At 39.1% G+C, this 15,863-nt stretch overlaps 2 protein-coding genes across 10 annotated transcripts in view; one reads left to right on the forward strand and one right to left on the reverse strand.

Annotated features, from left to right (window-relative positions):
- The window catches only part of CEP162 (centrosomal protein 162), a 40,678-nt gene extending 28,044 nt beyond the window's left edge, over nt 1-12,634 (forward strand). For all 6 annotated transcript variants that reach the window (XM_015858936.3, XM_015858938.3, XM_015858937.3 and 3 more), the window contains 9 exons: nt 353-479; nt 1,091-1,254; nt 1,771-1,878; nt 2,971-3,195; nt 4,551-5,221; nt 5,387-5,528; nt 6,718-6,816; nt 9,462-9,596; nt 10,775-12,634. In XM_015858936.3, coding sequence (XP_015714422.2) covers nt 353-479; nt 1,091-1,254; nt 1,771-1,878; nt 2,971-3,195; nt 4,551-5,221; nt 5,387-5,528; nt 6,718-6,816; nt 9,462-9,596; nt 10,775-10,993 — 1,890 coding nt within the window. In that variant the 3' untranslated portion in view covers nt 10,994-12,634. The remainder of the gene's footprint in view (nt 1-352; nt 480-1,090; nt 1,255-1,770; nt 1,879-2,970; nt 3,196-4,550; nt 5,222-5,386; nt 5,529-6,717; nt 6,817-9,461; nt 9,597-10,774) is intronic.
- The window catches only part of MRAP2 (melanocortin 2 receptor accessory protein 2), a 32,839-nt gene continuing 17,043 nt past the window's right edge, over nt 68-15,863 (reverse strand). For 3 of the 4 annotated variants that reach the window (XM_015858947.3, XM_085541944.1, XM_015858945.3), the window contains one exon: nt 15,089-15,657. In XM_015858947.3, coding sequence (XP_015714433.2) covers nt 15,264-15,657 — 394 coding nt within the window. In that variant the 3' untranslated portion in view covers nt 15,089-15,263. Of the gene's footprint in view, nt 7,513-15,088; nt 15,658-15,863 lie in introns of those variants that run through there. The other variant, XM_085541945.1, reaches the window with a different exon arrangement.

The raw sequence follows: 15,863 nt of genomic DNA on the forward strand, positions 1-15,863 counted from the left end.
AGCATGTAGTAAGATAAGCTGTTGACGGTATACGTCAACTATACATCCATCCATTTAAGCTGCAAAATAAGTAAAGCCATCTACTTTATTGAGCCTCCAAAAAGTCAGTCTGTACAGTTTTCTGCTTCTGCAACAGTTATTAAAAACAAAACTTATTAAAGGTATATGTTTATTTTGTAGTGTTTAACGTAAGTTCTGCTGTATCAAGGCTTCAGAATAATGTCATACATAACTAGTATGTGGTTCAATACAAACATAATTTAATCATTCTGTGGTGAAAAAACACCATCAGCATTTTTCGTATGTGTGCACGTGTGTTTTTTCTTATATTATTGTTTCCTCTAAAACTCAGAAGGAAGAAACTAAATTACGAGAAGAGATAAGACGGCTTAAACAAGATAAACAAGCTCTTGAATTAGACCTGGGGCAAGCAAAGAAAGAAAGAGATCTAGCAAAAGTCCAGATTACATCCACATCAAGTAAACCACCTTTATTTTCTTGAATACTTGTGCCTGTTCTTTCCTTCACTGGGAAAATATGTAACTAAAACTTGCTGCTTCATATAGTATAACTTAGTGGAATGTATCTAATGTATCTATTTGCTCTATTTTTACCCCTAATTTTTGCCTTGTGAAGTTTTCCATTTCTAAACTTTTTCCAGATTGCCAACAAGAGGTCCAGAAATTGGCCCTTTTTCACTGCCCATATCAAGCATCATGCTTGTTATGAGCTGTAAGAGCTGCTTGATGGCTAAGAGGGAGGATTGTGGTCAATGCATATCACAGTATATATTCCATATTCTCTCATCCCTATTACTGAAAATTTGTTTACTACAACCTTATTCAAGAATAGATCTCACAGGGATTCTGTTTTAAATACTTCCTGAGGCAAACTGTGGACTATTGACTATTACTGTATATGAGAATTATAATTCTCTGATTTTGATTTTTTTAGTACTATTGCATTTAGAATCCTGATTTTGCTCTTGTATGAAATGTGCTGAAGTATAGTGTTCACTTTCCAACACATTCATATATCGAATTCTGTATTATGTTTTCAACATGTAATTATAAGAGTTTTATTCTTGTAGGCGAGAAGTCTTACGAATTTAAAATTATGGAAGAAACATACAAACAGGAAATTCTTCATTTAAAAAGGCGGCTTCATTGGTATGCAGAAAATCAGGATCTTCTGGATAAAGATGCAGCCCGTCTTAAAGAGGCAAGGGAAGAAATTGAAAAACTGAAGCAAGAGGTGATAATATTTAACTTAAAATACTGGCACTTAATGACTTTTAGTGACGAATACAGTGTAATTTTGGTCTCCATAATGCTCATGCCTTTTTTGAGAAAAAACATAAATCAAATGTGGGTGTCTTTATATTCAAAACAGATACAACTTCATATGCAGTCAGAATTGCAAGTGCAAAATGCTGAAACCCATTCTGCTTGCATTGGACTTACTGATGATTCTTCTGGAAAAAAGAATAGTATAATTCATAGTTTGCTTTTGTAGAAATCGTAGAGTCATAGAATGGCCTGGGCTGAAAACGACCTTAAGGATCATCTAGTTTCAATCCCTCCTGCTATGTGCAGGGTCACCAACCATAAGACCAGGCTGCCCAGAGCCATATCCAGCCTGGGCTGGATATTACCAGTTATTAAGTTGTAGAATACTTCTGTTACTGTGTTAATTTGAAATGTTTACCTCTGTACTACTGTAAAACATCTCTAAAGGTGTGTATTTTGTTTTTTCTCGTAAATTGGATAGGTCAAGAAGCTCAGAGCTGAAGCTGGAGATCATCAGTGTGTGCAACAGAAGAAGCGTTTGAGAGACAGAGCAGCAGATGCTAAAAGAATTCAGGACCTTGAACGACAAGTATGTAATAATATAACTGTGATTTACTCAATTTCATTTCAGATAAGGTTACTTGTTCTTAATAGTACTTTTATAAGGATAAAGCACTGAATGAAGCCCTGTGACAAAGGAACTTTTGTATTATGTCATACTTAACATAAAACAGCTGTAATTGCTTATTTACAAAGGGATCTCCTGTTGCTGTGTTCTAAGAAGCTATTTACTTATATCCTTTCAAGATCCGTTAATATTAAAGTACTGTTCAGTTTCTAGGAAAGGAGCAAAAGGGCAAAAGCACATGCAAGCTTCCTGTTTACCTTCTGGGATTCCCACTGTCTCTGTTCAGTACGTTCTTGAGGTTCTGGCCAGTTTCAGCCACGTTGTTTCAAGAGTAGGAGTTGAAATTCCTACAGTGCCATGATAAATGGCAGAGATCTTAAATCCCATATTTCTACTGAGGAAAAAGTCAGGAGGAACTGTGCCTTCCTGAATTTTTGTAGGTAACAGCTGTGCTTGGAATGAGGCTGGGATGCAGAACAAATAGAGAGAGAGTCTCCGCAGCATTCTATTGCATAGAGTGCAGAAAGCATTTTTAGCTGTGGGTTAAAAAGAGGCGTTTATCAGTTTTGCACACAAGGCGTTAGTCTGCTTTGGAGTTTGCAGTGAAATAATGATGCAGGGAAGAAAAGACATTTAATCTGTTGCTGGGAGAATAATTTCCTGTGATGAAATTTCTCTGAAGCAGCTGGAAAAGTAGAGTGGAATGTGGAAGTGTGAGTGTTAAATGCATAAGAAAACCAAATATTTTAACAGCATTAAAAGCTTTATACTGCTTAAATGCTTAATAAGTAAATAAAAGATGTTTGAGTCTAAAGACCAGAGGAGTATTCTTTTTAAATATGTGATGTTGTATAAGAAGTCCATCAGTCAGTGATGATGAGACTTGTCTGTAAACAATAACATAAGCTGTAAAAACTCTCAGATAAATGCATCTTGACTTGTTATTCTTCACCAAGCTTAATGGATCGTACTGTTAATGCTCTGTCACTTATATCAGTTCACTTTTCATTCGAACTTTCTTCTTTTTGACTTCTGCCCATTTTCTTCTAATAGATCAAAGAAATGGAAGGCATTCTAAAAAGGCGTTACCCGAATTCTTTGCCTGCTTTGATTTATGCTGCTGCTGCTGCTGAGAAAACCAATGATCTTTCAGCTAAAACAAACACAACTGATTTTTTGGAAAGAAGAATAAAAAAGTTAGAAACGGAACTTGAGGGTAAAGATGATGAAGCTAAAACAAGTCTCCGTGCTATGGAACAACAGTTTCAAAAGATAAAGGTAAAAGCTGGAGGCTTGTTGAGTAGTCTACATTGCAATTAGTGCTTGTAAGGCAGCTGGTCTCTACCAAAAACCAGTGGTGAGAACAGAAATTAAAGAGTATGCTGAAGGAAAAAGCATTTGAAGAATTTATCATCAGAATTTCAGTGGTTTTGGCACGCAGGGTATAAAGAGCATTTAAAATAGTGCAAACAAGTATTAGAACTGAGAGAAGTTCCTGGGCGTAGCTTTACTTGCTGTACACACTGTAGTGTGATTTCCTGCCCGCTGGGCATTTCTGCAGGGAACATTTGAGTATGCTAAATATTTAACTCATGAAACAGTGTGATAGCAACTCTTTAAGAGTTATTTTAGGAAGCACTGAAATCTGGTATTTCAATTTTCAAGGTGAACTGCATGGGTTCTTAATGAGCAGGAAAGTACTGCGCTGATGATCAGTTGTTCCTCCTCTTCTTCATGTGAATCATAGGATAACAAGGGTTGGAAAAGACAGTGCACTGAGATCACCTAGACCAACCATTGACCCATTACCACTGTACCCACTAAACTATGTCCTTAAGGGCCACATCTACATGTTTTTTGAATTCTTCCATGTACAGTGATTCTACCACCTCCCCAGACAGTCCGTTCAAATGCCTCATCACTCTGAGAATAAATTTGTCCCAAGATCCAATATCCAACCTGAGTAACATGCTGTTTTCCTTAGAGGCTATCCAGTCTGAGTTAGATTTTTCTCAGCTTATTACAGAGGAAAACTCTGTGTCTCTGAATCAATACTGATATGATTTAAATAAATAAGTGAAAGTAGAAATCTGTCCTATTAGAATTGAAGATAATGTTAAAAGCATGAGGTGCAGTTGTGAGAAATAAGACTGTTTGCAAATACGGCAAATGTAATGGCAGTTTTAACAGAAATAGAGATTTCTTGCTCTACAAAAATAGAATGCTAATTTGCCTGAGTCAATATCGTCTGAACAGAACAAAATTACCTAAAAATGAAATAGTTTCTTGCCAATTTAATTGTTTTTTTCCGTAGCAGCTGTATTTGTTGTGTGTAGAGGATGAGTTCATAGTAAATGTTTTGAGTAATACTGTTCTACAGCAGACTTAGGTTCGCTTTGCATATGTGTGCGTGTTTTGTTGCTTTTGTTTTTTTGTTTTAAACTCATTAAACTTCACTAATTTCTGTACTGGATGAGTACTGTTATTAGTAATACTTATTTGTATCCTTACAAAATCTTGTTTCAGACTTGCAGCAAAGGTAAGAACAATAAAAGAAGCTAGTAATGTATAATTAAGGAAACTGCTTTTCCCCCCCACCCCTTTTCAATCCCCTTACCCCATCTGTTCTCCAGATGCAATATGAGCAAAGACTTGCCGAGCTTGAGCAACTTCTTGCTTACAAATGGAAGAGTGAATCACCAAAACTGAATGGTGATAAAGCCAATTGTATTGAACTTGAACTGCAGCTTCAGAATCTTAAGAAGACTCATCAGATTACTGTTGAAAACCTCCAGACAGAAATTGAAAACCTCAAGAGTCAAAATTCCCAATTAAAACTTGGAAGTAAAAAGGATAATAAAGACTTACAGTCAGCAGATTGGCAAATGAAACAAGGTAACACAAAAGAGAAACTGCTGAAACTAAATCAAGAACTGATCACCAAGAACAGAGAAATTCAAGACCTTACAAAAACTGTAGAGAAACTTCAAAAAGAAAGGATGGCAATGTTGTCTGATAATAACTTGAGAAATAAGACTGATAATAAGGAAAACCGTCAAGAGAGCTTGAAAAACAATACCGTAGCAACAGAAAAAAGGAATTCCTGCAACAGCGAACCCTTGATAGGCATTTTTAACAATGACAAAATATACCAGCCACACAACTTTTCTGATTCTAATGTCTTGGAAGTTCTGCAAGAAAATGCACGGCTGAAGGAGGAGGTGGAAAAATTGTCTCTAGAAATGAACCAGCAGAGGGTGAAGTCTCAGGCAACACTGGCTTATTCTGAAAATAATATACGAAGGTAAATGCTCAACATGTTTATTTAAAAAAACTTCTTAGTTTAGCTGATGGCTGATAAGTCATTATGCATGTTTCTTCATATTTTATGTGTTCAAGTTAGAAAATTCACCTCATTTTTGAAGAAATATCTGTAGTTGCTCTGTGCATCTAATTTTCTTCTGTCCAGGATACAGGAAGACACAGCAGAATATGTTGCAGCTCTGAAAGCTTCCCATCAAAGAGAAGTAGAGAAGATTCTTTCTCAGTACACAAAAGAGCATTCTGCTTCCAAAGTAGCTGAACTAAATGGCAGAATTTCAACCCAAGAGGTAAGGCACAGTATATTAATTGCACAAAGACATTTGTTAAAATTGTTTGTTTCTAGATTGCTGTAACTTTTATTTTCTTTTTAAGTAGGATGCATTTTTTCAAAAACAGACCTGTATCTCAGTACTCACAGAATCACCCAGTGTGGCTGATATCCGTATCATATGGCATATATCCATCTGGCTCAAGCAGGGACACTCAGAGCGGGTTGCTCAGGACTATGTCCAGATGACTTTTGAAGAGCTCCATGCAAGAGGCTCCACAGCCTCTGGGCAATCTGTGCCTGTTCTTAGTTACATGCATAGCACAGAAGTGTTTCCTAATGTTGCAAGGGAATATCTTGTATTTCAGTTTGTTCCTTTTGCCTCTTGTCCTGCCAAGGGGCACCACTATGCCAGAGCCCAGCTCTCTCTTCTGTATGCACTTTCTTCAGTTATAAACTTCCAGGAGATTCCCTCTGCTCCAGGCCTCCTCTTCTCCAGCCTGAACCGTCCTTGCTGTCACCTTTTCCTTGTAACAAAGATGTTGCAATGCCTTCATCATCTTTAGTGGTCTTTTGCAGGGATTTCTCTAGTCTATGGTACCTTTCTCATGCTGGGGAGCCCTGAACAGGACCCTAATACTCCAGGTGTCGCTTCAGCAGTGTTGAGCAGAGGGAAAGGATCACTTCCTTTGACCTGCTGGTGACACTACTGCTAACGCAGCCCAGCATATACTAGTCACCTTGTGTTTAACTTGCTGTCCGCCAGGATCCCAAGTTATTTTCTGCATAGCTGCTTTCCAACTGGTCGGCCCCCAACATGTCCTGGTGCCTGGGGTTGTTCCAGTCCCATGGGCAGGACTATTTGCGTTCCTCCAAGAAGTGCCCATTTGGCCCATTTCTCCAGCCTGACCAGGTCACTTTGTGAAAGCACAATCAGCCACCACTCAGTTTTGCATCACATCAGCAAACTTGTGGAGAATTCTCTGCCTCATTGTCCAAGTCATTGTTGAAGATGTTGAGTGGGATTGGACCCAGTATTAACTCCCAGGTTATCTGTATTTACTGGTCCCCTACTAGACTTGGAGGATCCTGTATTCCACCATCACTGCTGCCATTGTTGGTGTTTACCTTCATATCCCCTGTGAGTCCTGTTTTTCTTGTATAGGTTTTCGTATGTTGTCACGAGAATTTTAAATCTTTTTTTACAGATTTTAATAAAACATCTGCAAGAACAAATCAGCGAACACCAGAGACATCAGGAAGCTCTACTAGTTTCACAGATGCGAGAGGAATTCCTGCAAAAAGAGGTATGTTTAAATTTGGATTGAGAATACCTGATGCCAATGATAATTTTTGTTCTCATTTTCATTCTTGTAATGAAGATGCCTCAAGTTATACATAGTTAAAGAAGCCTTCGTAACAGTATCTTCATCGGTGTCTCCTGCATCAATTATCATCTGAAAATTCCATGTATTTTTTTAGTATAAGCAAGTAAACAGCACAGAGTGCAGAGGTTGGAACTTCAGGGAGGTGGTTGAATCGCCATCCCTGGATGTGTTTAAAAGCCGTTTGGATGTGGTGCTCAGGGATATGATTTAGTGTAGGGTTGTTAGAGTTAGGGTACTATGGTTAGGCTGTGGTTGGACGTGATGATCTTCAAGGTCTTTTCCAACCTGAGTAATTCTGTGATTCTATGACTCAGTCTCTCCTTCTTAAAATTAGTTAGGAATATCGCACATCTTCATGAAAATTGATGAATAAGGGGAAATACTGGCCATAGGTGGATGGTTGGACTGGATGATCTTGAAGGTCTTTTTCAGCCTTTTTTTTTACCTGTTGGCCGCAATTGTCTGGCTCTGGAAATGCTGACAAATTTACTTCTCTCACCTCTTCTTAAGGAGGTTGACATCTTGAGCACTGTGTCCACTCTTAACTTCCCTTTCCTTTGTTTAATGTATGAACACTGATGGTTTTCACCTCATTTTGACAATGCAGCAGTCAACCTGCAGCAGTTGCAGAAAAGGAGAATTCTTTTCAATACAGGATTGAGAAAACTTCAGGTGTTCCGTGTTGTTTTCTGTTCTAACTTAGAATAAAGGAAAGAAATTCCAGTATGTTTTTAGTACATCTGTGATACCATTAATCTTTATCTCGAAAAACTCATTCAGTATTGGTCTTAGTCATGCAAAATTCCACTTCTGTGGTGAAGCCTTTATAGAAAAGTGAGCGTTTGTAAAGATCTTTCAGCAAACAAAATCCGTGCTTGCAAAATAGACTCAGACTTCATGATTGTGTTATGAATGTAATGATAGATGTTTTCTTTTGCTACAAATCTTGTTTCATGCCATTGATTTCAATGTGTATATAGAATACTAAAGGACACAGTGGGAGTACAGTGAGACAAATGTTAGCCCGTAGATATGTTCTCTGCCTGCTTGCTTTAAGGATTATTGATGGTGCTGGTTAAAAGAGGGTGATCCTCATAGCTGAGCTGTATTTTTCAGATTGAGTTTCAGCTGCTGATGTTTAAGAATATACAGTGGAGTGCCTTTGCTATGAAAATCAACGTAGGACTATGCAAAAAGTCATGTCAACGCTAAGTCTTGCTTTCACCTTCTCCCATGACTGCTTTATTTATGCTGCTTTGAAAATACATTCTAAGCATTAAATGGTTCAGTAAATTATGCTGGCAAATGAAAGCAACTAAAACTTGAGATGTAGGAAGTCACAATAGAAATGCCAGCAATTCTGCCTAATGCAGCTGAGATTCCTTTCTCAAAGAGAGGAGGAAACCCTCCCACTTGTGTTCTGAGGTTTGCTACAAGACTGTTGCATGAATACTAATTGCAGAAATGCTGCTCAGGGATGTTTTCTATAACTATACCCTTCTCCTAACAGCCTCCATATAGGAGAATTCTGTGTTTAACAAATAGCTCGACTGCTGGCAAAATGCATGGAGCCCATTTATTCTTGAGGGGCATTCTTCCCTAATCACATATCTCCCCCGTGAATTCTGTGTTGAGTGATGTGCTGGAAGTCACCCTTCAGCTCTTTCCTTCACTAGAATAACTGAGCAGACAAGCAGCAGTGACTCATTTTCAGAGATCCTATGAAAAAATCGAGACTTGTGCTCCTCTGACAAATTTGGGTAAAAATGGCCTGCAGGATCTCTGCTTGGATTTAGCAGCAGAGAGCCAAGGATAGCATAATGTTTGGTGGGGGTTTAGAGCTCAGATATTGGATAAAAGAAACTGAAGTTTAATGGTAAAAGATGAAGACAGCAAGGCTTTCACTTCCGTTTACTTGCACACAGTAGGAGTGTGACAACACACCAAAATGCCTTAGAATGTTAAATGAAGAAATACCACGTTCCTTAAAACAGGAAAAGTATTAGAATAAAGCAATGGAGCTTTATAAGAAAACTCACCCGGATTTCTGGAGGCTTAGGAAATCAGTTACAGGCCATTGCTGAGTTTCACCCACCAGTTATTAGACCAAAGGGGTTGATAATGCTCGTGTTAGCAATGTGTCTTTTCTCAGTATATTCTGTAGAAATGAACTTCACTGATGTGTTTTGTATTTGATCTTCATCCAGTGAGTGTGAGGAGAAGAGATAGTGTAAGAGCATTAAATCATCATATTTTCTATTAATTTTTGAGTATGTTTAAGTAGTACCAAAATTGACTGAATAAGCACTTCATGATGTATTATGAACAGGATAGGATTTATCAAAGAGGACCAGACTTTCCTATCTTCAGGCGTATTTGTACAAATGAAAGATCCTAATCTAAGTCCTTGAGCCTTTTCTAAGCTTTTGAATAAGGGAGGTTTCTCTTTCAAGTCTTCCCTCCTGCACCTTATGAATAGAGTGATTGAACAACACAAATAAAATTTGGAGGGCAACTGTTTTAACACTGTGATAACAATTTCCATCAATTATCTCAAACTTCAGGTGGCGAAACTGTTGGAAGAATTGAGAGAGGCCAAGGAAAGCCAGAGTCCTGAAATGAAACATTTCTTGTGCCTGGAAAAGAAAATCAAGCATATTGAGACCCGCCATGCAGTAAGAGAACAAGAACTTCAAAAGGTAGGAGTTTCTACCCCTCAAGAAATTCATTTTTACTTACAGAATTGTTGAGGATAGAAAACTTTCATACATTTCTACTTGATTTTCTTCCAAAAAAGGATTTGTGTCTATAAGTAACCTGTAGATTGGGAATCTGCCGTTGCTGATGACTTTGTTTTTGTTTGCATTCTGTCCCACCAGGCACTTGTAATGCAGTTCCTTTATTACACTATCCATTTGTTTTGTATATTGTGATAATTGACAGAAATGGTAGGAAATTACCAGCTGCTGCCTAGTCTGCAATCCATCTCCACTGAAATCCTTACATGACCCGCAATATTGACTGAGATGTTTCGTAATGTTTTTTTTAAGAAGTAGAAATAATACCATCTCCACTAAGTAGTGTCATCTGTCCTGCTGTTACAGCCTTGCTGTGCATTCAGCTTTAGGTTTTGTTTGTTCTAATTCTATAGTCTTACTCATCAGCAGTGGGGCAACAAAAAGTCCCCAAACTGAACAGTAACAAACTGAGCAGAGTAGAGAAAGACTGCTGAACTAGGAAACTACAAATGGCCTTTAAGTGATTGAGCTTCCCTTACCAAGCTATTACAGTTCCTAGTGGGAGGCAGTTTCTGATTTCCTGTGACTGTTTTGAGTAATCTCATAGGATTTTGCCATGGATTCATGTGCACCTTGGATCTGCAGCAGCCTCAGGTCTTCGTATCAGATATTTTCTGATAATTCCTACAACCGGTGGCTTTTAAAAGCACTTTAGTAGCAGCAAACATACATATAATTCAGCTTTTGTTTTTCTGTCTCAGTGTTCTTTTAATTAACACATTTAAATGGCAATTTACAAAGTCATTTTGATTACAAAAGGCTTTATGCTGTGTGCTCAGCTTTGTCGTACGTATTCAAACTTTTAATTGCTGCATTGGAAAGGACAGAAGTCAAATTCTCCCGAGCATCATTAGTCAATAAAGGCTTCTCCTCTTCTGTCATCAGTGCAGATATTCAAAGCCATTTATTGATATGAGGACAATTTTTGTAATATTTAGAACAAATTGTTCCCATTTAGCATCAGCACTGTGCTTTGAGCCGAAGCACCAAATATAATTAAGTGGGTTATTTTTGCAGAGGGGCAGGCCTGACAGTATTTGACTGCCCAATCCCCATGATGACTTGCTTGTAATTCACAGGCAGCACAACTAACACAGCACATTACTGAAGGAAGGCAAAGCCGTGAAGCTGAGAGGTGGCGTAAACTTGCACAGCGGAAGAATGAAGAGCTGGAGAGATTTCGAGTGGAATTGGATTCAATATTGGATGTTTTACGGGAACTGCAGAAACAGGGGGTTGTCATTCCAGCACCTAATTCCAACGGGTTCAGTGTAACAGAAAACTGTTGGAAGACGTGATTAGATGATATGAGTGGTGTCACGGGAGCAAGAGTTGAATGTTTCAATGTATAGATAGAAAACGTTACTGAAAATCATCAATGAAGTGCTTATAAATTGAATTACATTCTGGTCTGAAATCTCACTTGTCCAAAAGTAGAGCATTAAGCTACACCCCAGTTAAACTGTCTTACTTTGTTAGTGATATCATTCGTACTTAAATTTTAGGATTTGATGATGTTCTGTGAACTGAGTTATGATTCCAGCTGATGCTTTTCAGATCCTGTCAAACGCTCCTGAACGTTTTCAACCATCGTTCATGGTTTGTGTTTCATCAGGTCCTTCTTGAACAACTTGGGTAATACATTTAGTTGTATTTTTAGTGTGTGGTGTTACCAGTACTATTCATGCAGTAGGGCATGAGATCCTGTTTGTTCTGTTTGTTGGCTGGTAAGATTTTGAACAATAAAATCAGTAAATTACAAGTGTGACATCTCAGCACTGCAAGTCCTTAAAAATTACATAGCACATGTACTGAGATTTTAGCCCAACCAACTATACTTATTTAGGCCAAAGACAAACTAAAGGCCGGGATGTGCTTCTGAGCTCCTAACCTGTAATTCTGTGCATTCTACACTGTATTTTGTGTCATTGGTTTTGTTTTATGGAGCTAAGATTTAAGTCAAAAGCGAAACTGTTCAGGGTTGTATGTGTTTATGGCGCACTTTGTTAGGGACCAGCAATAAACCATGCCTTTTGACATAGAGAAGTGTGTGTATGAGCGTGCAGAAAGCGCAATTAGTACCACTTATGCCAGATAGGCACAGGCAGTAATTAACAGTGCAAGATTTTTTTGACTGCACACATTCAAATTACGTATGTCTATATGCATGTGTTTGTATATATAGGTATATATGTATAAAGGTGGCAAAGTATTACTATATTAATTCTGGGTGAAAATAACTATAGATACTTTCTTCTCAGATGATGAAGTGTTCACCCAGGCCTGTCCATTGCCTAGGAATGACCAAACAACGGTGCACTGTTAACCCCATCTGGGCTGAAACCAGGGCATGGGGCGCAGTGCTGTGCCTGCTCAAGTTATGGCAAATATGTTTATGCAGTTTGATACGTTGATCCGTGAACAGTGAAAAATACACGGCCATATTCTCCATTCTGATAAAGGGATTTGAGAGAATAGGTTTCAGGATTGCCAAAAAGTTATCATTCTTTTGGTATCTTTGTGACTCAGTTTCAGTCAACATGGATTCATGACCTGCAGATTTTCAAATGGAATCTACAAAGTTGCAAGCAGATATTCAGCCCAAAAATCTGATCGTGTCTCTCTAGTAGATTTCTAAGTCATTCTTCTCTTACCAGATACAAATACCCCTCACTTCACAATCTGCCTTACTCGTGTCATTGCTGTTTGGCAATAAGCGTGTTTGTGAAGAAGGGTTTCCAAGGACAAAGCACAGGAGGAGTAAAATAACATCAAAATTAATGCGGGATGCCCTGAGAGCTTGCTAAGAATTGAAACCACTACCATCAAACCAGGCTTTTGCATTAGTTTTGCGAAAACAAGGTCAGCTATCCAGCTATTTTTATGGTTCTGTGGCTCTCTTTGTTTTATGTTTTAATAAAACATATTAAAAATTAAAATGCCGCATTACATATTCACTATAGCGTATATTTTCTGTAATGCCTTCTAGTTTATTATGTCAGCCCACAAAGTGGATGGTGGTGGAGTGGCAGTAGAGGTTGAAGCTGGTACGTGTTGTTGCCATGCAATGGATGGAGGCAGAGGGTCAATCTGACACAATGGCAGCTGACATGGAAGTGCACATGGATGAAATGAAGGCGTGGCATTGAATCCCTCCATGCAGGAAAAAACTGGCAGGTCATCCCCCAGCCTGTATTGGTGCAAAATTTTCACCTTGTGACCAGCTACTGGTGTGCTACAGCTACATGTAACCTTTCATACTGTTAGCTACGTGCCTGTTGTGCAAAAGGAAGCAACCATCCACCTACTACCGCTATTTCCCCACTAAACCATGTCCCTTAGTGTGAAATAGCCATTCAGCCAGTTGAGATCAGCTGTTCTGATTCTGTTCCCCCCCAACATATACACACTAAGCTCCTTTCCTGGTACAAAACAAGAAGCTGAGAAAAACGAAACAGGCTTGGTTCTGTCCAGCACTGATAAAGCAACAACTAGAAACACCAGCACATTGTCACCGTTGTTTTTCTGCTAAAACCAAAGCATAGCATCATACCAGACACTATGAAGAAAAACAACTCTGTCTGAGCGGAATCATTAAGTTGTGATGACTCCTGCATGATGACCCTTCTCAAAATGATTTCCTTTGCCTGGTGCCAACTTGCTGGGAAAAGATGCTCTTTTCTTTAAAAATAAAACACCACCCACACAAAGTTGATTATTCTACCAGTGCCTTTCCCTGTCTGACAAACATCTTGTCTGTTAGTTATTAAGAAGGAAGAAGAAAGTAAGAATGGTTTCAGAATGATCACTCCAGAGGACTGTAGGAAGTTTCTGCGTTGGCTTTTTTGTTGCCCTGATGTAGAGGCAAAAAGCTGAACCGAGCTGTATTGGTGCCACGGTGCTTCTGAAGTCAAACAAGAGCTGTGCAGAGCTCAGGCTGCCAGGCTGTTCTGTTGCAAAAAGGAGCGTGAGGGCAAAGACAGAAGAGGGACAAGATGAAAAGCTAGAGTAACAAAAGCAGAAACTGAATGCTTAATTACCCCTGCACAGTTAACCTGTGCTTCAGAAGGACACCAGAAGTGAAATTTAGACATGTAGTAAGCTCAATTGGTGTCAGCCCTTGATCATTTGATTAAGTACCTTTCATCCAGGCACTGTGTCACATGGATAGTTTTCTCTCCAGAAGCAGCAGTTCTGCGCCTCGGATTTGAAGCTTTCAGGTGGGAGAAGAAAGGCTTCAGTTGTCAGACTACAGCAAAGAGCAAGATTTGCTTCTACCAGGGCAAAGCCTGCATGACTGATAAGTAGTTTTAAATGCTTTCAAAGTAGCTTCATTTCTCAGTAGCCAAAGAGATGGATAATTCCTTTTGCACAGGTTTTTCCTTACTTAAGCAGCAATTGTGTTTTCTAGCATGGTAAAGACAAGCAATATATCAAATATCACATTACATTTAGTAATGCCTAAGGTTTAGAACCTCATTCCTTCTCTAAAAAAGAAACTTAAGGATTGAAATTATACCTATTCGTTTTGTTTACAAACCCTTACCTGGGAATACATCTGTGGTTGCAGTACAGCTCAGCTGGCTACAGAAAGATGGAAACAAGTATAGCGAGGCTTTAAAGCTGGCCTCAAACCAGCTCAGAGCAGACATTCGCTGGCTGACCAGCCAAAAAAAGGGAAGTTCCTAGAGCAGAAAAGCAGGTGAAGGCTCAGCTGATAAGCAAAGCGCAACTTGCACGCAAATAAGTGGTGGTGGCGGCATGTTAACTCTTACTGGCTTCGGATGAATTTTCTTCATCCCATTTCCTGTGATTTAGCAATTGAATTCTGCACTTAACCAAACTCAAATCTCACATCAATAGTAAAAATGACATTAAGGTGCGTAGAACAGTGATTTCAAGGCATCACTGAGCAACTGACAGGTTAGACTGAAGTACTGTAACTACAGGCCTCAATTTGCTTTATCTAGGCGGCAGCAAGTGGTGGCATCATTTTGTAAACACTATTACTGATCCATTCAAGATATAAGGTATACCCTCTGGAAGCTTGTACCTTGGGTCTCACCAGTACCTAAAGGCAGGTAGGACTTAGAAGCAGGAGCTAATGCCATGCAGGTGTCCATTCTGCTGCTCTGTTTCAGATGTCCTTCTGGCTTTGGCAGAAGCTGCTCCCCAAGGCTGCCCACTTAGCAGCTGCTTCAGCTTCACTTTGGGTTACAGTTTTCTTGGTCATCCCTGAAAACAGCCTCCGGCTTTCACAGTCCCCACAGATTATGGCATCATCAGAACATGGAAGTAGGCAGTCATTTAAAACCAAAACAACACCAAAAAAACAAACCACCCAACAAGAAGAAAACCTAACACTGGACAAAAGTTTTAGACCACAGGAAGCATTGGAATTAAGCATTTAGTGTTTTAATTATCGCATGGACTGTCCTGTCAGCACAGCCATTCTTACATACCATAAAAAAAAAAGTACATGCCTGAAATGCCTTCTATCAAAATAGCCTGAAGGTGGAGAAGGGCTTCCAACTGAATAAAACATGGAATTTTTACCTTCAGGAATTTTCAGTCAAGGATCCGATGAGAAGATTGCGTGGCCATTTTGCTTTCTAAAACTCTGGGTGGCTCTGAGATGAGCAGATCGTCCTCACCTAGCGAAGGATTCTGCTCAGTGTTCACGAAGTTAGGAATATTAAATTTGGCAAGACAATTTAGGTCCTCCTCTAACGTTCCACTGCTCCTGGAAACTTCCTGGAAATGGATATTACTCTCCAGATCTGGACCTTTCTGATTCTGTTGCGCTTTGTCGAGGTGTTCCACTTCGTTAATGCAGAAATGGAAAAGCGACCGAGACTCTTCAGCTATTTGACGAGAAAAGACCCTTTCTGACTCCAAAGGTCTTCCAAAATCTGCCACGAAGCTATTCATCCGAAACCTTTTTTCAGAAGATTCTGTATTTCTAGGGAAAATAAAAGTACAGTGAGACTATGGATTTAGAATCATTGGCATTCTTAGCAGCATGTCTGGTTTCAGCAGCCATTATGACTAGGAAGAAAGAAGACCCTTCAGCTCATCTACGAGAATAACAAGCCAGCGCTGTTTATCATTTTCCACTGAAGCTACTTTCAGCCCCGATTTCGAGTGGTAATTTTCCATGGGAATAAG

Source organism: Coturnix japonica, chromosome 3 (assembly GCF_054131305.1).
Source record: "Coturnix japonica strain WE chromosome 3, WE-NBRP24, whole genome shotgun sequence".
NCBI classification, from domain to species: domain Eukaryota; kingdom Metazoa; phylum Chordata; class Aves; order Galliformes; family Phasianidae; genus Coturnix; species Coturnix japonica.